Consider the following 20863-nt stretch of genomic DNA (forward strand, 5'->3'; position numbering starts at 1 on the left):
ACTTGAAATGTAGAGCACGTAAACAATAAATATTTATGGCCAGAAAATACAATAAAACAAGGAGGATTTTTTACGTGGTTCAGCAGTTAACTCTGCCTAGTCCACGAGTCTTTGTTATTAGAACTTAGGAAATTTCTGAAAATTCTTCAAGGATGAATTCCCCAGAGTTTCTCTCAAGATTACAAAATTTCGGTCATTTTCAAAGGTGCATGACTTCTCTATTTATAGAGGAAGTCTCAGGATACTATCCCACACGTCTCTGGGAAGTTATCTTTTTCATGAATAAATTTAATGGCTTTAAAAGCCTGTAACTCCTATATACAAGGAAACGTCCCCTGAAGACCAGGGGGCGTATAACTGACTAATAAATATCCCTTTATTATAGGGAAGTTACAACAATAAATGTAGACTGCGTCTCTCCAAGTGACTCACTAAGATGTTCGAAGTTAGCAATCAACATCGCCAGCATCGCACCATCCCAGGTCTCTGAGTGACTTCCGAGTTGTATTATTTTCTCAAGATCACCTTAGAATGAAACACCGAGCTCACACTTAAGCCAGGCTCGGGCCACTTGATCCGAGGTCACACGACAATGGACGTATCTCGATGTTCTGTCTTTCGAGCTTGCAAGGACTTCGAGGCTACCCATCTTTGAGGTTGCCACCTGCTTTGTAGGTTCGGCGCTCAGGTTGCAAACACGTATTCTAGATATTGCGAGCTCACACCTGACGACTCCAACTTTCGAGATCACAATTCTCAAGGCTCGAAATCTGGGTGTAACAAAATTGTAATTAGTTATAGATTTTTTAAGTCCCGCCTTAAATAAATATACCTCTATACATGAATAATTATATATATATATATGATTTAGTGTTATTCCGGACTCTTACTTATTGTATATGCGATTAATTATATATAATGATGTGATAACAAGTCTAAAGAGTACATCAATCTACCAAATAACTTTACATAAATATTTTTTGAATAATAATTATTAAAAAGTTGTTATTGTTATTATTGTTAAAGTTAATATTTTTGTACACAATATTACTATCTAGTTATAACATGTCAATTATAATATAATTAGTTGAATAAGCAACATTCCCCCCGAACTATGATCATTATATAATTGTGCCTCTTGAACGATTCGTGATGTTAAAAATCTCCCCTGAACTATGCACGTTACTGAAATATGAGATTTCTGTTAGATTTTGTCCTAGGTGGCAAGTAGATTGATAATGTGACATTTGGTCTGTTGATGTGATACATCCATGTGTAGAATAATTAGCAATTTTGCCCCCCAAACTTTGACCACTACCTAATTGTGCCATTTTTATTAAAACTAATTTATTTATTTTTTAAGAAAACTTAATTTTTTTTCTTAAAAATAATAATTAAATCCTTAAAAATTAAATAAAAAATTATTTTAAAAGACTAAGAAAATAAACAATACTAAAAGTTTCAAACTAACTAAATAAATTTTTTTAAATAATAAAAATTAAAAATCTAGGTGTTGTTTGGTAACACTTAAAAAAATAATTTTTTATTTAATTAATTAAAAATTTAAAAATTAAACATAAAATATATTTGGTAACTCTATTTTTATTTATTATTTTTTTAAATTTTAATTAAAATTTATTAAATTTTAAAAATATAATTTTTTCACTTTTAAATTTTTTTAAACAGTTTTCAATTTTTCCTTTATTTTTTTTTCTCTTCTTCAAATGAAGACCTTATATTGTTAAACAAAAAATAAAAATAAAAGTTATCAAACACATTTATTATTTTTTGTTTTTAAAAACAAAAAACAAAATAGTTACCAAACATATTTTTATTTTTTAAAAATAAAGAAACAAAAATAAAATTATATTTATATTTTTGTGTTTAAAAAATTCAAAAACAAAAATTTTACCAAACGGACTCCTAATTAATAACAAATAAGTTTTTTTTTTAATTTTTCTTTTGCAATATAAAATAAATATATCTTAAAATAAAAATTATAAATAAATCCTAAAACAAAGTTTGTTCCCCTTCGTTCTCCTACTCTTAAATTAAAGTTTTTTTTTTATTTAAGCCCTTCATCATTTGTTATCCTCTTTAAATCAATTTTTTCTTTGTTTTAGTATTTATTTTAAATTTTCATTCTAAAATAGATTTATTTTATATTGTAAATTTTTAATTTTTTAAGAATTTAATTATTATTTTTATTAAAAAAAATATTTTTTTAATAAAAAGGGTATTATTTAGTAGCGATCAAAGTTTGAGGGGCAAAATTGTTAATTATTATATACATGACAATGCCACATCATCAATCTGTTAGCCACCTAGGACAAAATCTAACATAAGTCTCATATTTTAGTAACGTGCATAATTCAAGAAGAATTTTTAACATCATGAATCATTCGGGGAATACGATCAAATAGTGGTCATAGTTCGGAGGGCAAAAATACAATTTATTCTAATTAGTTTGATTCCAAAACTTAATTAAATTAGAGATTTTACTGGAATTCTTAATTTTGTATTATTTGTTTATTTTTTATATATTGGATACTTTATTTTAAGAGTTGAGTGCCTACTTAGTCTATGCTTTCTTACTCTCATTTCAATTTTCAAAAGAGAAAAGGGAAGAAGAGGCAAAAAGGATGACTGAGGCTCATATTTGTGAGCTTTTTTTTTTATTCTTTTCAATCAAGTCATATTTGTGAGTTAAGAGAGGAATAATGGTGCTGCATTTAAAAAAATAATTTTTTATTTAATTAATTAAAATTTTGATAATTAAATATAAAATAGTATTTGTTAACTTTATTTTTATTTATTATTTTTAAAATTTTAATTAAAATTTATTAAATTTTAAGAATAGAAAATTTTCATTTTCAATTTTTTTTTAAAACAATTTTTGACTTTTCATTTTTTTTAATTCTACAAATCAAACAATCATTTTGTATTGTTAAACAAAAAATAAAAATAAAAATTATCAAAAGTATTTTTTATTTTTTGTTTTTAAAAACAAAAAATAAAAATAATTACCAAATATATTTTTATTTTTTAAAAATATATTTTTTTAATTTTTATGTTTAAAAAATTTTACCAAAAAAAACCAATATGTTTCTAACTTTTTTTAAAAGACAGAGGTTAATTTTGCTAAACACTTTTAGTTAAATTTCCAACTTAAAACACCCACAAACAAAGTGCAAGCTTTCTTGGACACGCCCTGTAGAGAAGTTCCTTGCTTCCGTAGCGTTGCCGAGAGCCGCCCTTCCGTCTCACCGGCGTCGCCTCGCCGAGAAGAACTGCTGCAAACGAACGAAGTGCAAATTCAAAAGAAGTCGCTTGTTGCTACTTGTGTAACTGTCTTTGTTCTCTCTCTTTTTCTTAAAATTTCATAGGAAGTAGAAGGAGGAGAGAAATTGCTCACCCTTGCCGCCGTCGCCGAGACCAGCCCTTCTTCTTCCTCCTCCACTGCTCCCTACTACCGACCCCCCAGGTTGGTGCTCCCTATTTTTTTTGCCTTGTTTATATTCCCAATGTTATATTTTTCTCTAGGCCTAGGAGAAATGTACCGAATGCCGTATTCTTTGATTTCTATCTCGTTTACTTATTGTTCTTTTGCAATGTAGTTACAAATTTAGAGCGATTAGACCGAAATTTTGTGAAATAACCCTTGTTTTCTTTGGTTGGTTTCAATCTATGTACTTGTCTTCGTATTTTTTGATTTGCAAATTGGATAAAAAAAATTCTTCTTTTCACCTCTTAAGTATTTTTTTTAAGGCTGTCTATGATCAACTTGGTTGACTAGAGTCTTTATTCTAATCAGTGTTTTCCTTAATATTCAATATACACGAAAGAAGCTCATATCAGTTTATTGTCATCCCAGAATACTAGAATTTAATTATTGATAAGAACTCATGTTTCTTTTCATTGCCAAAGTGTGTAATTTTTTCTTAATTTTACTTTTTGGATTGAAATTTCACTTACCTGTTAACTCTGTGAGCATAATTTTTTGCAATACTCATTGGTATTTTTTATTACTCGTAATATTGTGCAGCATTAAGTCTGTACAAGTTGCTCCTCAAGTACAGGCCCAAGGAGAAAGCCGAAAAGAAGGAACATCTTCTGAAACGTGTTCAAGCTGAGGCCGAAGGAAAAGCCGTAGAGGACAAGAAGCCCATTGTTGTAAAATAAACTTATTGAGCAGGTTGATACACTAGTTATTTTAGTTTCTTAATTATTATCTGAAATAAACTTTCCTGTGCATACAGATTCATTACTAAAGTCCATCATAGTGAAAACTTTTTCTTTTTTTTTTAGAACAAGGCACAGTTAGTAGTGATGCTCATGATGTGGACTCAATAGAATTGGTTGTATGGCTTCCTGCCTTTTGCAGAAAGATGGAGATCCCTTACTCAATCAACCCGCCTTGCCTTTCCCTCTTCACCCCAAAATTTGTCAAAAACTTTTTACTTTTTGAAAAAACTATACTCTCAGACTCAGTCTGAGTGTGAGACACCAAAATGCGAAGACTTAGGCTTAGTTACTATTCCGACGAAGATGAAGAAGAACACTATAACAATCAGCCCCAGCCCCAGCCTCAACGATCTTCCCCCCCTACAAATCCTAGTCCTACTAATAATCAGTCTCATCTCTCACCCCTTGAAATATCTGACGATGGTGATTTTGTTGAAGTTTCTGATGATGACGAGGAGTTCATTGACGTCTCTGAAAACCTCCCGCCACCTTCACCTCCTCCACCACCGCCGGCTCCACATCCTGATCACCACATGCCTCATCCTAGTACCTTTGGTTGCCCGGTTGGTGACTTTCTTCAAGGGCTTGGGTTGAGGTTGAAGAGAGAATGGCTTGATTCTTGTGTTCAGGGGCTTGAACGGTCTGTACCAGGCTTCGATGACCTTGATGTTCCTGTGAAAGCCAAGCTTTGTTTTGAGCGGTTCTTGGTTTCTGATATGAATCAATTTGGCGGTGGTTTGCTTCCTGAAAATGTCCATTCTCTTCACCTTGTTGATCTTACAGGGCGTTATGTGTTACAGGTTGGTAATCGTTTTTTGAAAAGTAAAAAAGAACCTTTAAGAAATTGCAAAATAGGGTTGCTATAATTTGCTATTTTTAGTGTATATTTGTTTTTCTTGCTTCATTGGGTTGAAATTCTCGGTGCTTGGTGTGTGAGTATATTGTTATTCAAAGTACGTTAATTTTAGATAATTCTTGTATATAGTAAATAGTAATCTTGTTTTTGTTTTATGGATCGAATATGATAGCTCTTCTTATCATGTCGGACTTAATTTTGCAGGTCGACGAGATTGTTAACATAAGCTGTCCATTAAAAAGTAGGTATCAGAAAGCAGCTCCTGGGATCAAGAGATGTCTCAAGCTGTCAATGACTGATGGTGTTCAACGTGTGTTTGGCATGGAGTACAGACCAATTAAGGATCTTGATGCTTTGTCTCCTGCTGGATTGAAGGTTTCTCTTAGCTCTAGTTTATTTAGATTATTCCTGGTGTTAGTGTATTCTCTGCACATGAGTAATCTACAACAAATTATTGGAATTTTTGTTAGTGATATGTGTGTGTCTTATTGATGTAAACATTGTGAAAGTTATTGATGGGATCACATAAAGCAGATGCATTTACATTTTAGTTACATATTGAACATCTACAATTTATGTACCATGGTGTTATGACTTGGACTTTGAAGGCACATGGGCATTAAACTTTTGTGACGTTTACATCCAATGATTTCCTTAAAATGGAAGATAAAGCATAATATGATTACATGAGGTTCTTAGTTGTGCAAATGATCAGATTTATTCAATAAATTATGGTCTTTTGCTTAAAGTCGATATTACTACTGGCCTTTTGGTTCCTGATTGCTTCTCCATGATTATGAAGATGCATTTAGTCTTATTATTAGTCCATTTTGATTCGCAGCAAATGTTATCCATGTTCTGACTTAAACAGGTCATCCTCATATGAGTTGTAGGTTGTCATATGTAATGTGCATGTACGGCATGGCCTTCTTATGCTGGTCCCTGAAACCTTTGAAGTTCTAGGGGGACTAGTTGAGGAAATGGAAGCAGCACGACAGCGGCTTGTAGATGAAGTAAATAAACCGCCAAGAGGAATAAGGTATATTTAGAGGTGATAATGCTTGTCTTTTTAACTAAAGTTAATAAGCTGACCATTTTGTATTGTTTATGCAGAACCAGGAACAGGGTCGTACCTCCTTTGAGGACTCGAGCAACTCTTGCTGCATGGCCATCTGGCAATGATCATGTTGCTGGGAACAACCATACTACAACATCTGATTTCAGAACCCCCTCACAGGTGCATCAAGGTAATCTACACACGTGCATACTTAGTAGTTAGTACGTGTTATATTTCCTCCCTGTGATTTTTATTGATTGGTTTTTGTTTAGATATATCTTTGGTGAAATTTGTTATTTTGTTTTTTGGTTTATAATGCTTGCTTCCTGTGGAATGTGTGATTAATGAAAAAATTACATACATAAATATTGTTTTTGAATCGTGTGTCTAAGTGTCTGCAATGAAATCTCAGAGATTAAGTTCATATGATGCTACTTAATGTTGAAAAATCATAGGGACTATTGTACGTCACTAGTAAATTACATCATACGGCAACTAGTAGTGTTCTATGCAATGTAGAGTTTGGTGAAAAGGTCTTTGGATAAGTGAGCTCGTACCTTATAGATTGTTGTGCACAAACAAGATACAAGATCAGATATGAGTAACCAAGATACAGCCAAAGCAGTAGGAATAACAAATGCAGTTAATGCAGCAGTAGGAATAACAAATGCAGCAGCAAAACAGAGCAGTAAAACAATAAAGAAAATGGATGAACACACAAGGATTTTTATCCTGGTTCAGGGGCAATGAACCCCTTACATCTAGCCTGCTGGCTTTGCCATCCAAATCACTATATCAGAGATTACAAATTACAAAGTTTCTGATGAACTCAGCTGTTTTACAAGAAAAAACATTAGCTCACTCAATATACATGGGTTTTGCTTTTCTTTTCCTTTCACAGCTCTCTCTCACCATACAAGAAACTCTTCTATTTTCTCTCTGAATTCTTCCAGCCTCTTCGTGCGTGCCCTTTTTGCTGCCAAAAAGTTGAGGAATAAAATCCTAACGGCATTGTCCTTTTCCACCACTAAAGAATCGTACATCTTCATTACAACTGGCCAATCATATTCCAATGATGATTTCATCTCACAACAGCCACATCATTAATGACTGCAATGAACAAGCAGCTCCACATCACAGCTGCTATGCCACGCTGTAACCTTAAGATTTGAATCACCATATTCCTCATATAGATGGACATGAAGCAAACTTTCTTATGCAATGTATTTAGAATCTTTTTCTCCTTAGATTTTCTATTTTTTAAACCTGTACGTCTCTTATGATAAAATTCTTTTATATTGTTTTGCTTCCGAAGTAGTCTCATTACTTTAATATTTAACTGTAGCTGCTACTTATGTTGCGCCGGGTACTGATACCAGTCAAAGGATTGAGGAAGAGTTCCCTGGACTTGTTAATGAAGAAATTTATAATCGCAATCCATCAGCTAATGTCGTTTTGGATGCGGAAGAGTTTCCTGATACTTATGTTGCACCTGCTAATGTTGCTGGTCAAAGAATTGAGGAGGAGTTCCCTGGTCGTGTTAGCGGAGGAAATTTCATTCGCAATCCATCAGCTAATGTCGTTTTTGGTGAGGAAGGTTCTCCTGCTCCTGCCAGTGCAGAAAGTGCTATTTCTAAAGCACCCCGCAGTGTTGCTATAGGTATAGAACACCTCCATATGAATGCTATGTGCACTAACAGTACAAGTGCTGTGCGCCCCCCCGGCCAATCTTCTGATGTCGCTTCAGTTATGGATGAAACTGATACGGATACGGTTCCCCCTACCATGGCATATTCCGCGTCCGACCCATATTTAAATGACAATGATGATATTTTTATGGTTGAGGAGGTTGAACATCCACTCATTCTATCCGGAGCTCGGGAACCCCCTTTCACTTACTTAGCTAGTTTGTCAGCCAAGTTGGCTACAATGAAAGGAAGTGTTCATTCTGTTAACGGTATGATTAAGGTATGCTTAGTTTTACATTCTTTCTTAATAAGCTATGTATTATCTCATTGTTTTTATCAAGACAATCCGTAATGGGGGTGTAGTGATCACAGAAGGTCTGAGGTTCGAGTTCCTCTGGGCACCTCGGAGCCTAGTTTCTAATGGGGTGTATTACTTTAACAGTATCGTCCAAGTGCACCTGTATGCGGTAGTGAAGTAGATCTCATACATGCTTAAGTTGTTGTGTACTTGTCTAATTGTGGACTCATATTGCAGTGCTTTTTAACTGGTGTAAAAGGATTCCAGTACAAGGAGAGATCCTCCTATGATCTTCGGGTGTATGTTGATGATGGTAGCCTAATCTCTCAGATTCGAGTACATCATAATGTAAGTGCACATTGGACTTTCACTTCTGCTACCAGGAGCTTGATGCAATAACTGCTGAGTTTATAAACCTTGTGTGCTTTTCAGGTTGTACAGAAATTGATAGGCCATTCTCCACAGGAGGTAATTGCAGCTCTCTCTTCTTCAGACACAGGAATAGTTAGCAACATCAAGGAAACTTTGCTTAACTTCCAAAAATTCTTAGCTAGTTTTGAGGTAATGAGCAACTATGTTTGGTGCTAGTGCTTTTTTATTTTATCCTCCCTTAGTCGGGTCTGTATTTTTATCTCATCATGTGGTAATGTATTGTTTTTAGGGGAAAATGCTTATAGAGATGCATGAAAAACCTCAACTTCCAGTTGCTCTAGAGATGAACGTGGGGTGTCCTGAATCTGATGCACTGTTGCTTTTGAGAAGAGTGAAGTCCTCTTTTTCATCTCAAACACGACGGCCTCTTCCCGCGGATCCCATTGATCTATCCCCTTAATTGGCTCAAACTTGTCTACCTTTACATATTGGTCATGGAAGATACAAAAAGGCTTTAAAAGTTGAAAAGGGAGATCAATTTACTGGTTATATTTGACTGAGGACTTCCTTTTAATCATGGATCATCGACCAACGAATTGGAAAGACGTGAAAACTTGCAGATGGATGAGGCAGTTTTCTTTATGGCAGTGGTCTCTTTGTTGAGCTCGAGATCTGAGCTATTAAAGCCTGAAAGGAATTAGGAAAGAGGAAAGAGGTGATTTTTGATGGGCTTGTACGCTGCATTGATTTTCCAAGTGAATTGGGTTCGGTTTTTGGTTTTTGGCATATCAACAGGTAACAAGTCTAGAATTCCTGTTTCTCACTGAACCACACATTAAGGTGGATATCTTTGACGATGAAAATGTTAATAGCAGTTGATACCAACTACGTTGGTTCAACAGGTGAAGAGACCTACTTGAGCTGCATTTATAATGTATTGTACATGGTTATTGTCTATTCTCTTTTCAACTTATATTTAGTGAAGCAAATCCTGTATAAAGCTAGCTTATTGTATCATACATATGACAAATCAATTAAGGTCAGGTTTTCATAATCGAAAGTTTAAAAAAAATAGTTATAAACAAGGGAACTTCAATTCATGATAGGATATGACACTAGGAAACGAGAGTAATTTTTAGTAATGTGAATAAGGCATGTTGCCATTATCACCAATTTCAGGATACTCAACTATCCCAGGCTGCAGATAGGGCCTGAATCCGGCTAATAATTCCACGATTTTCCTACTAAGAGTATCTCTGTCTGTGGAGCCTTGTCTAGGCATTATCAGCAACCGGTTGCTCCATTCCAACACCTCAGGAATAAACACATGCCAATAATACAAGGACCTTACCCAAGTTGGTACTGTCAAGTAGTAGGCTCCCTCGCTTGCACTGGTCACAATGGCTTTTGCAGTGTCTTTGGCAGGCATCATTGGTGTCATGCTCATCACAACCTGTAAGTAAAAAGTTTGTATGTCAGTTTAAGCTAAGCTTGAGGTAGGATTATCCATTTCAGTCACAAATTTGATTGGTGGTGTTTGATAACCAATCAAAGATAAAAGAGAACTTACATCCCTCATTTCTTGATCTAGTTCCAAGGTGCCTCTTTGGGTTAAAAATTTTCCCTGAGTCATTTCTGATTCGGTCAAGCCAGGAGTCACAATTGTTATGCCAACTTCTTTCCCTATTTCCACTCTCAGTGTCTCATAAAAGCTTGTCACTGCTGCTTTGGTGGCCTGAATAAAATATGCAATAAGAAACTGAACACAAATGATCAAATATTTTTAAGAGATTTTAACTCAAAGCACACTTAACAAGAGAGTTATTTTCTTACACTGTAGAGGCCAAGTCGTGGCACTGGTAACCATGTGGCAGCTGAGGAAATCACTATGATCTTTCCTTTGGTCCTTTTAAGGTATGGAATTGCAAAATATGTCGAATACACTGAACCCCAAAAGTTTATATCCTAGTCAAAACAGAAAAGCTTTAATGAGTATTTTGTAGATGAAGAATATTGCATATGAGTTCTTTTTACATGAGTACTAGAAAATGAGTTACCATAGCCGAAACAAACTTAGTAAGGTCAGGGGTTTCTCCAAACATGAAGACGGGAGATACTCCAGCATTGTTCACCAAATGATCCACTATCAATCCCCATGAAACAAAACTAGAGATTTATTTTCATGAAAACCCACTTAAAGAATATCAACCATATGATCAACACTTGAAACTGCTTAATGATTAAGCTTCTCTTTCACTTACATCGTCCATAGTAGTTAATTGTTTGATTAACAAATCTTTGACAGTCTTCAACTTTGGAAACATCGGCTTTTATTGCGATGACATCTTTGCAGCCTAGGAAGGTGGCTATGCTGGCCACCGATTGGAGTCGGCCTTCTCTTCTGGCCACTAGTGCTAGACGAGCTCCTCTACTAGCATAATCATACGCCATTCGCTTTATGATAAATTAAATAACATGGTTATTACATTTTCAATATATAACTAAATTAACCATATGGTTATTAAAACAAACTTGTTTTGCTTCGGTTAAGCTTAGCTTAGCTAGCTTACCTCGCCAATGCCTGAGGAGGCTCCAGTGATGATGACTACTTTTCCCCGAAGGTCTTCAGTGAAGATGGGTCGTAGGGTGGCTAAAAGGAACTTAAAGAAGAGATATGGAGGCAAAACTAAGAGCAACAAGGTTAGGGACATAGGAGGGATTATGATATTCATCATCTTGTTGATGAAATTCATCGCTTTTGCTTGAGAATTGGATATAGAGATGAGAGAAGATGAGAATGACAGAGAGAAATAATATGTAGTGTTGAGTTGTTTCGTGGTTTTGGCAAATGTAACAAATAAATATGATTGAAAAGAGTAGGAGTTAGGAAGAGTACGTTGGCCTAGCCACGTAGTAAGTTTGCATGGCAAGGAAACAACACGTAGACGAAAGGGCTACTCACACCTTTGACAAACCTCAACAAAATGACTCTTCTGTCGTGTATACAAGGTATTGTTGTTGCACTCTTTAAAAACATTATCCACCTGTCGTATTTTGCAAATGCTTGTTTTCTTTCTTAGATACATTTTTATATGTGTTTATTTATGTTCATGTTTTTTTTTGGAACCATACTTGGAAAGAACCATTGGGAAAAATCGTAGTGATCTCCTCAATCAGTGGATGGTGCCCTGTTCTACTTGTGTCCATTTATAGAGTTAAGGACACCAAATTAATTTATTATTCAACTCATTAATTTTATGTGTCAATTAGTTATCACTTAATTAAGCATTCACAATTTGTTAATAAAAAATTGATCACTAAAAATGTAAACCCTCCTTTTATTTACAACTAGTATTATTCTCTATTCTGTCCAATCTCCAATGGAATGCTCATTACATCAAAATGGGAGAATGAGTACTTTTCAAACCAAACACCGTAACATAGTTTTCTTCATTTCACATTTCCTTCTTCAAGTAATTTACCTCTCGTTCATTCCTATATTCCTTCCAACCAAACATAGCTCAAGACAAATAATAAATGCTCAATGAGCTTCTCAGCTAGTCACAGGCATAATAGTCTATCTTGTAGTTAGCCATGTTAGAACACAGAGATGTCACCAAAGAATTCCACACAGAATGTTCAGGTAACTTACCCTGGTTAATCATTTCCTCCAACAACATCACACCTTCATATTGTCTACCCACAGAGCAAAGACCCCTAATAAGTATATTGAAAGTGTCAACGCATGGCCAATAAGATTTGATTAACATCTCCTCCAAAACTCTGTTTGCTTCAATAAATTTTCCCTCACGACACAACCCATCAACTAAAATATCATATGTTTCCTTATCAGGAACACACCCCACTTGTTTAACCATCTTTTTCAAATACCCAACAGCTGATGCCGATTTTCCTCCATCACAAAGGCCTCTCATGACTATGTTGTACAATTTAACAGTTGGTACACAGTGAGCCTCCACCATCTCCACTTCAATAACCTTCACTGCTTCATCAACTTCTCTTTTTCTACATAAAGCAGCCAACTTTGCTTCATAAACCGATGATGTTGGCTGAAAACCTCTATCTTGCATTTCTTTGAGAACTTTATCAGCCTCAATAATCTTGTTTTCCATGTAGAGATCAATTGCCATTGCACTATAGCTAGCCAAACTAGGTATCCCACCTTTTAGCAGAGCTTCATTAATCAATCGTTTAATGGCCTCTTTATCTTGAACATTACTACATTGATTGATATCAATGCGAAATCGAGATCGATTAGGAGCCTTCAGTCCCTTCCTTAATATCTTACCAAGAACTTCAATTGCTTCTTCAACCTGTTCATTATCACATAAAGCATCTAACAAGGTTCTATAGATTATAACATCCTCACCACTGCCCTTCTGAGAAATCCTCCAAAACATTGAATACAACAAATGAGTTCCCTCATTCAACCTGCCATCTTGACACAATCCTTTCATTAAAATCCGATAACTTTCCCTATCCGGACAGCAACCCTGATAATCCATCTCTTGGAAAACTCTTAAAGCAACATCCGAGTGACCCTTTTCACACAGAGTACGCATGAACAAATTCATAGATCGAATGCGAGAGCTCACTTCCCATTTACAACAATTCTCCAAGAAAAGGCGTCTAGCATCATCAAACCTCGACTCGTTCACCATTATCTCCAAGATGGTATTGAAAGACATAGTCCAATTCACACAGTTGAATTCTGGAATATTCTTAAACAAAGAAAACGCTTCATCCATCAATCCAGCTCTAGCATATGTCTTCAATGCAGCTACAAAAACTGAATCCTTGCACTCACACGAGTCATTTTTCATCTGATTAATCACCTCCTTCATCTCAGTGATTCGACCTGAGTTTCCAAGGATTCCAACCATGGTGAGATAGACTGGACCATTATGATGGTAACTTGGGTACATAGATTTAGCTTCATTAAAGATTTGGAGAGCTGTTAATGGGTTTTTCTGCTTCCGTATAATCACAGAGAGGTCTGTAGGTGTCAAAACCCTCGGCCACCTTATACACATGGCGTTTCAACAAGATAAAATAATGGCCGCTACCAAATCTCTCCCCACAAGAACTGAAATATATTTGGAACCAAAATAAGCTAAAACTCAAAATGTTGGATCTAATCTTCACTTAGGAAATATCACATGCTGAGGATTTCATGCTGGCCCGCTAGGGATTTCAAGGGAATACGGGACTTTGAGAGACCTAGAAAAATGGAAAGTTTCCCATTCCCTAATCCCAGCTCCTGGTTTGAGTGATGACATGAAATTAACATCTGGTGGAAGTACATCAGATATTGACAAAATCCCAAATGAATTTCTCAGAAAACTTAAAGAGCCATATATATCTAGCAATCTCCAATAGATTTTCAAGAATCCTGAAATTTGGGAAAACAATACAGCATACAAATTCAATCCTTACAGATACTCTTTCAGAAACATCAAACTAAAACTGAACCATACAGCAATCGATTCATTGTTAAAATGCCTGTAAACAAAAGAAATTAGGTTTAAAGAAGAAAAACAAACAAAATATACACATCCTTTATTACAATTATATTTCCAACAACTAAATAAGATCAACAATCAACGTTGATAGTAACTAGGCAAGAATGGGAGAAGACCTTAGCAAGGAGCCGAGAGGGGTATAAGTTGCAGTGGCTGAGAGGAAGAGAGAACCAGCTGTTGGGAGAAATTCAGAAAACCAATAGATTGCTTAAAAAAATGAAATATACCATTTTTAGTGCTACACTAGTTTGAGTTATTGGGTAAAACCAACATATCTTTACATTTTATTACAACTTAACCCCTATTTTATTAGTCAATCTACAATTTTTTTTTCATCTCACCATCTAAACTAATTTCCCATCATAAAATTTTAATTATTTTAAATTAAAAAAACGAATAAAAATATTTAACTTATTTTTTTGACAAAAAAATATTTAAATTATTTAAAAACATATCAAAAACTAAAAAATATAAGACCCGTTTGGTAAAATTTTTATTTTTGAATTTTAAAACACAAAAATGAAAATATTATTTTATTTTTGTTTTTTTATTTTTAAAAAATAAAAACATATTTGTTGTTAACTATTTTTGTTTTTTGTTTTTAAAAATAAAAAATAATAAACGTGTTTGATAATTTTTATTTTTATTTTTTGTTTAACAATATGAAGTGTTGATTTGAAGAAGAGAAGAAAAAAAAAGAAAAATTGAAAACAATTTAAAAAAATTTTGAAAGTGAAAAAATTCTATTTTCAAAATTTAATAAATTTTAATTAAAATTAAAAAAAAATAATAAATAAAAATAGAGTTACCAAATATATTTTATGTTTAATTATCAAAATTTTAATTAATTAAATAAAAATTATTTTTTTAAGTGTCACTAACTAAAATTAAAAAAGTAAATTCTATTTTTTTTCTCTTTCTTTCCTCTTCCTTCTCTTCTTCTTTTTATCAAAGATGGGGCCAAAATTTGGGGTTGGGGTTGAAGCAACGAGGTTGCAATGAGGCTTGGGGGATCGTAGAGGTTGACGTGTTGTGTTGGGAGTTTTTATCTCTAGATGTTGTTAATTTTTTTGAAAAGTATCACTTAGATCCTTAAGCTTTACTTTATATCATTTGGTCCTCAAATTTATTAAATATGTATCATATAGATCCTTTCTATTCACTACAAAAAATCTTAGTTTTAGTCACAATAAAATTTGTGACTACAAGTAAAAAATTTGTGACTAAAGAAAATCCATCTTACTTGTGTCATCACTAAAAAGTCCATGGCTAAAAGTATTAGTCACAAAAATCACAATTTGTTGTCACTAAATGTATTTTTAGTCACAACAAAGTTTATCACTAAAAATAATAAGTTGTGACAAAAACTACATTAGTGACAACTTGTAATTAAGTATGACTTTTTAGTCACAAATAATTTTTTGTTGTGACTAAAAGTGACATTTAGTTACACAAAACATATGTTGTGACTAAAAGGTTGTCACTAAAAGATATATTTATTTGTAGTGATTAGAAAATAATTTTCAGGATGCACAACAAAAGATGATTTATGACCTAGCAGGAGTGATTTATGACTCAGTTAGTTTTTTTTGTAATTAACTACGTTATAGATTGCTTTCTGTTTTGCATTCTATAAATCATTTTCTAACATAAAGGACCCATGTGATACATATTTAGTAAATTTTGAGACTTAAAGTGATATAAATTAAAGTTTGAGGATCTAAGTCATATTTTTCAAAAGAAATTGGGGACCTCTACTGATATAATATTTTCTTTCTCTGTTCTTGTCAATCCGAGTTTGTTGAATGATCTTGTGTGGGTTATAATTAAAGTTTTTGATAGTTTGTTGAAAGATTTTGTTTGTTTTGCATCTTGATATTGTAATATGGTTTTATTTATTTGTTTTGCATTTTGATATTGTAACTGGAAGGGATAAGTATAAATTAATTATTAAAATGATCATATTACTTTTATTAACATATATATATATATATTTGTTTTTTTTTAAAACAATAATTGTGATTTAATATATTTTATTTTATCCTTTTCTTATATCATTCTAAAAATATAAGAATTTGATATTATAAGCTATAAGATCTCCCTCCATCTCTCATTTTCCTTCCTTTCTATCAATCCCTCACATTACATACAGTGATATGACAGTTTAGTCTAGCCAATCACATTTATTAAAATTTGGACTCACTATTTTAAAAAACAGTAACACTTCACTATGTGTAATATTTATGTGCACATATCCATAGTCATATTTTAAACTGTTGATATATATTTACTCCTAACACCTAACACACGTTTCATATCTTCTTGATCCTCACGCCCCCAAAAAACAAATTTATTAAGGTTAGGGAAATAATATTACCAAACTAAGACCAAATGGATTGGATTGGATTCACTCCTTCTTTTACATTGCATTTCCTCACACAATTATATTTCTCTACACTTCTTAATCCTACCAATATACATTCCATTCAAGTTTCTACTATATGTAAAAAGATCCATAAGTAGTCAAGAAACGTGGCTAGAAAAAGTACTTCTCATTACTAGCGTCCATTTATAGTGTAAGGACACAAATTAATTTATTACTCAACTAATTAGTTTTGTGTGTCAATTAGTTATCACTAAATTGAGCATGATTAGCAATTTGTTAATAAAAAAGGGATTTTTTTTAAGAGTATGGGATTTTAAAACTTAATAAATAAAAATATGTCCTTACCATAGATCTAGCTTTAAGAAAATAAACTTTAAAAAATCAATAATTAATATGGTATTTTCAAAATGCCATTAACAAAATACAACTTATATGTGAAAAAAAAAACTATGGTTTAATTAAAAACTTAACTATTTATATGGGAGAAATAAAAAACCATATATTTAAAAAATTAAAAAAGCCATAAAAATATTAATAATTCAAAATTCACATCAAAAAAATTAAATAAAAAGAAAATCATAATCCATGTAATTTCCACATTAAAAAATGACTTAATGTGACCCTCCTTTTATTTACAATACTTTAAATACAAGTGTTGCAATATTCTATTTTTCCAAAACTAAAATTTTGGATCATTACAAACATTATTCATATTCAACTTAAAATTATAATATAGTCTAGCTATAACTTCATTCAATACAATACATACATATTAATTATACAAATAAATATATTTTTTTAAAAAAGTTTTTAATAAACTCAAAATGAGTATATCTAAAAATTTCTTTACCACAGCCACTCACCACTCATATATCGCTTTTGCACCAACTCACACAATCTCATTTTTCTCTTCGTTTGTAGTTATATTATCCTTATCATTTGAATTTTTCTTTCTTTTTTATCAATGATCAAAATTGTACCTGATCTGTAGGGTATATCCCATCACAGTCGCTCTATATATATTATTCGTGGAGGTAAGGTATAAGATCAGAGAAGCTGTCCATGAAAAATGTTTGGGTGCATGTGATACTCTTACCAATATGTTTGGTCTTTAATCTATATGAGAGTTTGCTTAATGTTTGGGACTGTAGAATGCCCTATTTTTTGTGTGTAAATTATAGTATTCTCTGTTATATATACTTAGGCAAGCAAGGCAGTATTTTTGTGAGGCACTGAAAAATGAAGTTGGTTCAATCATTGTCATAACAATTGTTACACCTGGGCTCATTGGAATCAATTATATATGTATATGGATTTATATTCAATATATTTTTGTGTTGCATGAGTTTATAACTTAATTTGTAATTATGATTGGTTTGTGAGATCTGGCTGAACAAGACATAAATTTGGGGTGACTTGTCCCAGAAGAGTCAGCCGAGGGATGTGATAAGGCCATAGTGAGATTAGATTCTATACTTTTTATGAAGAAATTAGGTTTAATGAAGAAAAACATACACATCCTTTACAATTATATTTCTAACAACTAAATAAAACCAACAATCAACGCTGATAGTAACTAGGCAAGAATGTGAGAAGACCTTAGCAAGGAGCCGAGAGGGGTATAAGTTGCAGTGGCTGAGAGGAAGAGAGAACCAGCTGTTGGGAGAAATTCAGAAAACCAATAGATTGCTTAAAAAATGAAATATCTCCATTTTTAGTGATACACTAGTTTGAGTTATTGGGTAAAACCAACATATCTTTACATTTTATTACAACTTAACCCCTATTTTATTAGTAAATCTACACATTTTTTTGTCATCTAACCATCTAAACTAATGTCCCATCATAAAATTTTAATTATTTTAAATTAAAAATATTTAACTTATTTTTTTGACAAAAAAAATATTTAAATTATTTAAAAAATATCAAAAACTAAAAAATATAATCTGAACTAAAATTAAAAAAAGTAAATTCTAATTTTTTTTTTCTATTTCTTTCCTCTTCCTTCTCTTCTTCTTTTTATCAAAGATGGGGCCAAAATGTAGGGTTGGGGTTGAGGCAACGAGGTTGCAATGAGGCTTGGGGGATCGTAGAGGTTGACGTGGCGTGTTGGGAGTTTTTATCACTAGATGTTTTTAATTTTTTTTGAACAGTATCGCTTAGATCCTTAAATTTTGCTTTATATTATTTGGTCCCCAAATTTACTAAATGTGTATCATATAGATTCTTTCTGTTAGAAAATAATTTTCAGGATGCACAACAAAAAAAATATTTATAACTTAGCAGAGAGTGATTTATGATTCAGTTAGTTTTTTTGTAATTAATTATGTTACAAATCGCTTTTCGTTGTGCATTCTATAAATCATTTTTTAACAGAAAGGACCTATGTAATACACATTTAGTAAATTTGGAGACTTAAGTGATACAAAATAAAGTTTAAAGACCTAAGTGATACTTTTCAAAAAGATTAAGGACCTCTACTGATATAATTTTTTTTCTCTGATCTTGTCAATTCGAATTTGTTGAATGATCTTTTGTAGGTTATAATTAAATTTTTTGATAGTTTGTTGATTGATTTTGTTTGTTTTGCATCTTGATATTGTAATATGGTTTTATTTATTTGTTTTGCATTTTGATATTGTAAGTTGAAGGGATAAATATAAAATTAATTATTAAAATTATTATATTACTTTTATTAACATATATATATTTGTTTTTTTTAAAACAATAATTGTGACATTTAATATATTTTATTTTATCATTTTCTTCTATCCTTCTAAAAATATAAGAATTTGATTTTATAAGCTTGGAGGAATAAGATCTCCCGCCATCTCTCATCTTTCTTTCTTTCTATCCCTCTTAGTGATACACACGGGGTGCGAAATTGACGGGGAGTGCTTCTTTTGTCCCGTCTAAAGTCACTGAACTATTCAAAACAAACACCCTATGTAAAAAGATCCATAAGTAGTCAAGAAAACGTGGCTAGAAAAGTAGTTCTCATTACTAGCGTCCACTTATAGTGTAAGGACACAAATTAATTTATTACTCAACTAATTAGTTTTGTGTGTCAATTAGTTATCACTAAATTGAGCATGATTAGCAATTTGTTAATAAAAAAGGGATTTTTTTTTTAAAAAGTAAGGGATTTTAAAACTTAATAAATAAAAATATGTCATTGCCATAGATCTAGCTTTAAGAAAATAAACTTTAAAAAAAAAATAATAATATGGTATTTTCAAAATGCCATTAACAAAATACAACTTCTATGTGAAAAAAAACTATGGTTTAATTAAAAACTCAACTATTTATATGGGAGAAAGAAAAAACCATAAATTAATTTTTTTTAAAAAAAGTCATAAAAACCTTAATAATTCAAAATTCACATAAAAAATTAAATAATAATAAAAAAAATCAAAATCCATGTAATTTCCACATAAAAAAATGACTTAATGTGACCCTCCTTTTATTTACAATACTTTAAATACAAGTGTTGCAATATTCTATTTTTCCAAAACTAACATTTTGGATCATTACAAACATTATTCATATTCAACTTAAAATTATAATATAGTCTAGCTATAACTTCATACAATACAACACATACATATTAATTATACAAATAAATATTTTTTTAAAAAAGTTTTTAATAAACTGAAAATGAGTATATCTAAAAATTTCTTTACCACAGCCACTCACCACTCATATATCGCTTTTGCACCAACTCACACAATCTCATTTTTCTCTTCGTTTGTAGTTATATTATCCTTATCATTTGAATTTTTCTTTCTTTTTTATCAATGATCAAAATTGTACCTTATAGGGTATATCCCATCACAGTCGCTCCATATATATTATTCGTGGAGGTAAAGATATAAGAAAGAAGCTGTCCATGAAAGATGTTTGGGTGCATGTTATCCTCTTACCAATATGTTTGGTCTTTAATCTGTATGAGAGTTTGCTTAATGTTTGGGAGTAATGTAGAATGCCCTATTTTTTGTGTGTAAATTATAGTATTCTCAGTTATATATACTTAGGCAAGCAAGACAGCATTTTTGTGAGACACACTGAGAAATGAAGTTGGTTCAATCATTGACATAATAATTGTCACACCTAGGCTCATTGGGATCAATTATATATGTATATGGATTTATATTCAATATATTTTTGTGATGCATAAGTTTGTAACTTAATTTGTACTTAAATTGTAAGTATCATTGGTCTGTGAGATCTGGCTGAACAAGACGTAAATTTGGGGTGACTTGTCCCAGAAGAGTCAGCCGAGGGATGTGATAAGGCCATAGTGAGATGTGTGTGCCGATGAGAGTCTTACTTGACGGAGCCGAGGTGGCTCTGGTGGCTGTTTCCGGCAAAGATGATATGTCCTGAAGTGATGGAGTGGTGCAACTGTTTTATCTCCT

At 32.4% G+C, this 20863-nt stretch overlaps 3 protein-coding genes across 7 annotated transcripts; 1 reads left to right on the forward strand and 2 right to left on the reverse strand.

The window, feature by feature from the left end:
* Nucleotides 1-3201: 3201 nt before the first annotated feature.
* Nucleotides 3202-9471, forward strand: LOC133830020 (recQ-mediated genome instability protein 1). Of its 4 annotated transcripts, none has more exons than XM_062259910.1 (10): nucleotides 3202-3484; nucleotides 4046-4195; nucleotides 4260-5045; nucleotides 5306-5476; nucleotides 5995-6140; nucleotides 6215-6348; nucleotides 7504-8126; nucleotides 8382-8492; nucleotides 8577-8705; nucleotides 8806-9471. In XM_062259910.1, exons 3-10 carry the CDS (start codon nucleotides 4512-4514, stop codon nucleotides 8974-8976), a joined length of 2019 nt encoding a protein of 672 aa, XP_062115894.1. In that variant the 5' UTR covers nucleotides 3202-3484; nucleotides 4046-4195; nucleotides 4260-4511; the 3' UTR covers nucleotides 8977-9471. The 4 variants fall into 4 exon arrangements, with proteins under 4 accessions (XP_062115894.1, XP_062115893.1, XP_062115892.1 ...); XM_062259909.1 differs by having other exon boundaries at nucleotides 4284-5045; XM_062259908.1 differs by having other exon boundaries at nucleotides 4309-5045.
* LOC133830022 (11-beta-hydroxysteroid dehydrogenase A-like) lies at nucleotides 9441-11623 on the reverse strand. The gene is made up of 6 exons (XM_062259914.1): nucleotides 11087-11623; nucleotides 10778-10970; nucleotides 10574-10659; nucleotides 10350-10481; nucleotides 10087-10251; nucleotides 9441-9969 (listed from the first exon to the last, which is right to left on the reverse strand). The coding sequence occupies exons 1-6, from the start codon at nucleotides 11267-11269 to the stop codon at nucleotides 9652-9654; spliced, it is 1077 nt and encodes a 358-aa protein (XP_062115898.1). The 5' UTR covers nucleotides 11270-11623; the 3' UTR covers nucleotides 9441-9651.
* A 391-nt stretch (nucleotides 11624-12014) lies between these two features.
* Nucleotides 12015-14295, reverse strand: LOC133830021 (pentatricopeptide repeat-containing protein At1g05600). Of its 2 annotated transcripts, XM_062259913.1 has the most exons (3): nucleotides 14176-14271; nucleotides 13980-14039; nucleotides 12015-13827 (listed from the first exon to the last, which is right to left on the reverse strand). In XM_062259913.1, exon 3 carries the CDS (start codon nucleotides 13568-13570, stop codon nucleotides 12074-12076), a length of 1497 nt encoding a protein of 498 aa, XP_062115897.1. In that variant the 5' UTR covers nucleotides 13571-13827; nucleotides 13980-14039; nucleotides 14176-14271; the 3' UTR covers nucleotides 12015-12073. The 2 variants fall into 2 exon arrangements, with proteins under 2 accessions (XP_062115897.1, XP_062115896.1); XM_062259912.1 differs by lacking the exon at nucleotides 13980-14039 and having other exon boundaries at nucleotides 12015-13929; nucleotides 14176-14295.
* Nucleotides 14296-20863: the final 6568 nt, after the last annotated feature.

This window comes from Humulus lupulus, chromosome 4 (genome assembly GCF_963169125.1).
Source record: "Humulus lupulus chromosome 4, drHumLupu1.1, whole genome shotgun sequence".
Taxonomy (NCBI): Eukaryota; Viridiplantae; Streptophyta; class Magnoliopsida; order Rosales; family Cannabaceae; genus Humulus; species Humulus lupulus.

Bases quoted from the DNA above. Each gene is read 5' to 3' on its own strand.
- LOC133830022 (XM_062259914.1), bottom strand. From the start codon at position 11,269: ATGAATTTCATCAACAAGATGATGAATATCATAATCCCTCCTATGTCC. The intron at 10,482-10,573 runs GTAACTCATTTT...TGTTTTGACTAG, and splicing joins CTAAGTTTGTTTCGGCTATG to GATATAAACTTTTGGGGTTC. The intron at 10,252-10,349 runs GTAAGAAAATAA...TATTTTATTCAG, and splicing joins CACGACTTGGCCTCTACAGT to GCCACCAAAGCAGCAGTGAC.
- LOC133830020 (XM_062259910.1), top strand. From the start codon at position 4,512: ATGCGAAGACTTAGGCTTAGTTACTATTCCGACGAAGATGAAGAAGAA. The intron at 6,141-6,214 runs GTATATTTAGAG...TTGTTTATGCAG, and splicing joins AAACCGCCAAGAGGAATAAG to AACCAGGAACAGGGTCGTAC. The intron at 8,706-8,805 runs GTAATGAGCAAC...TATTGTTTTTAG, and splicing joins AATTCTTAGCTAGTTTTGAG to GGGAAAATGCTTATAGAGAT.
- LOC133830021 (XM_062259912.1), bottom strand. From the start codon at position 13,570: ATGTGTATAAGGTGGCCGAGGGTTTTGACACCTACAGACCTCTCTGTG.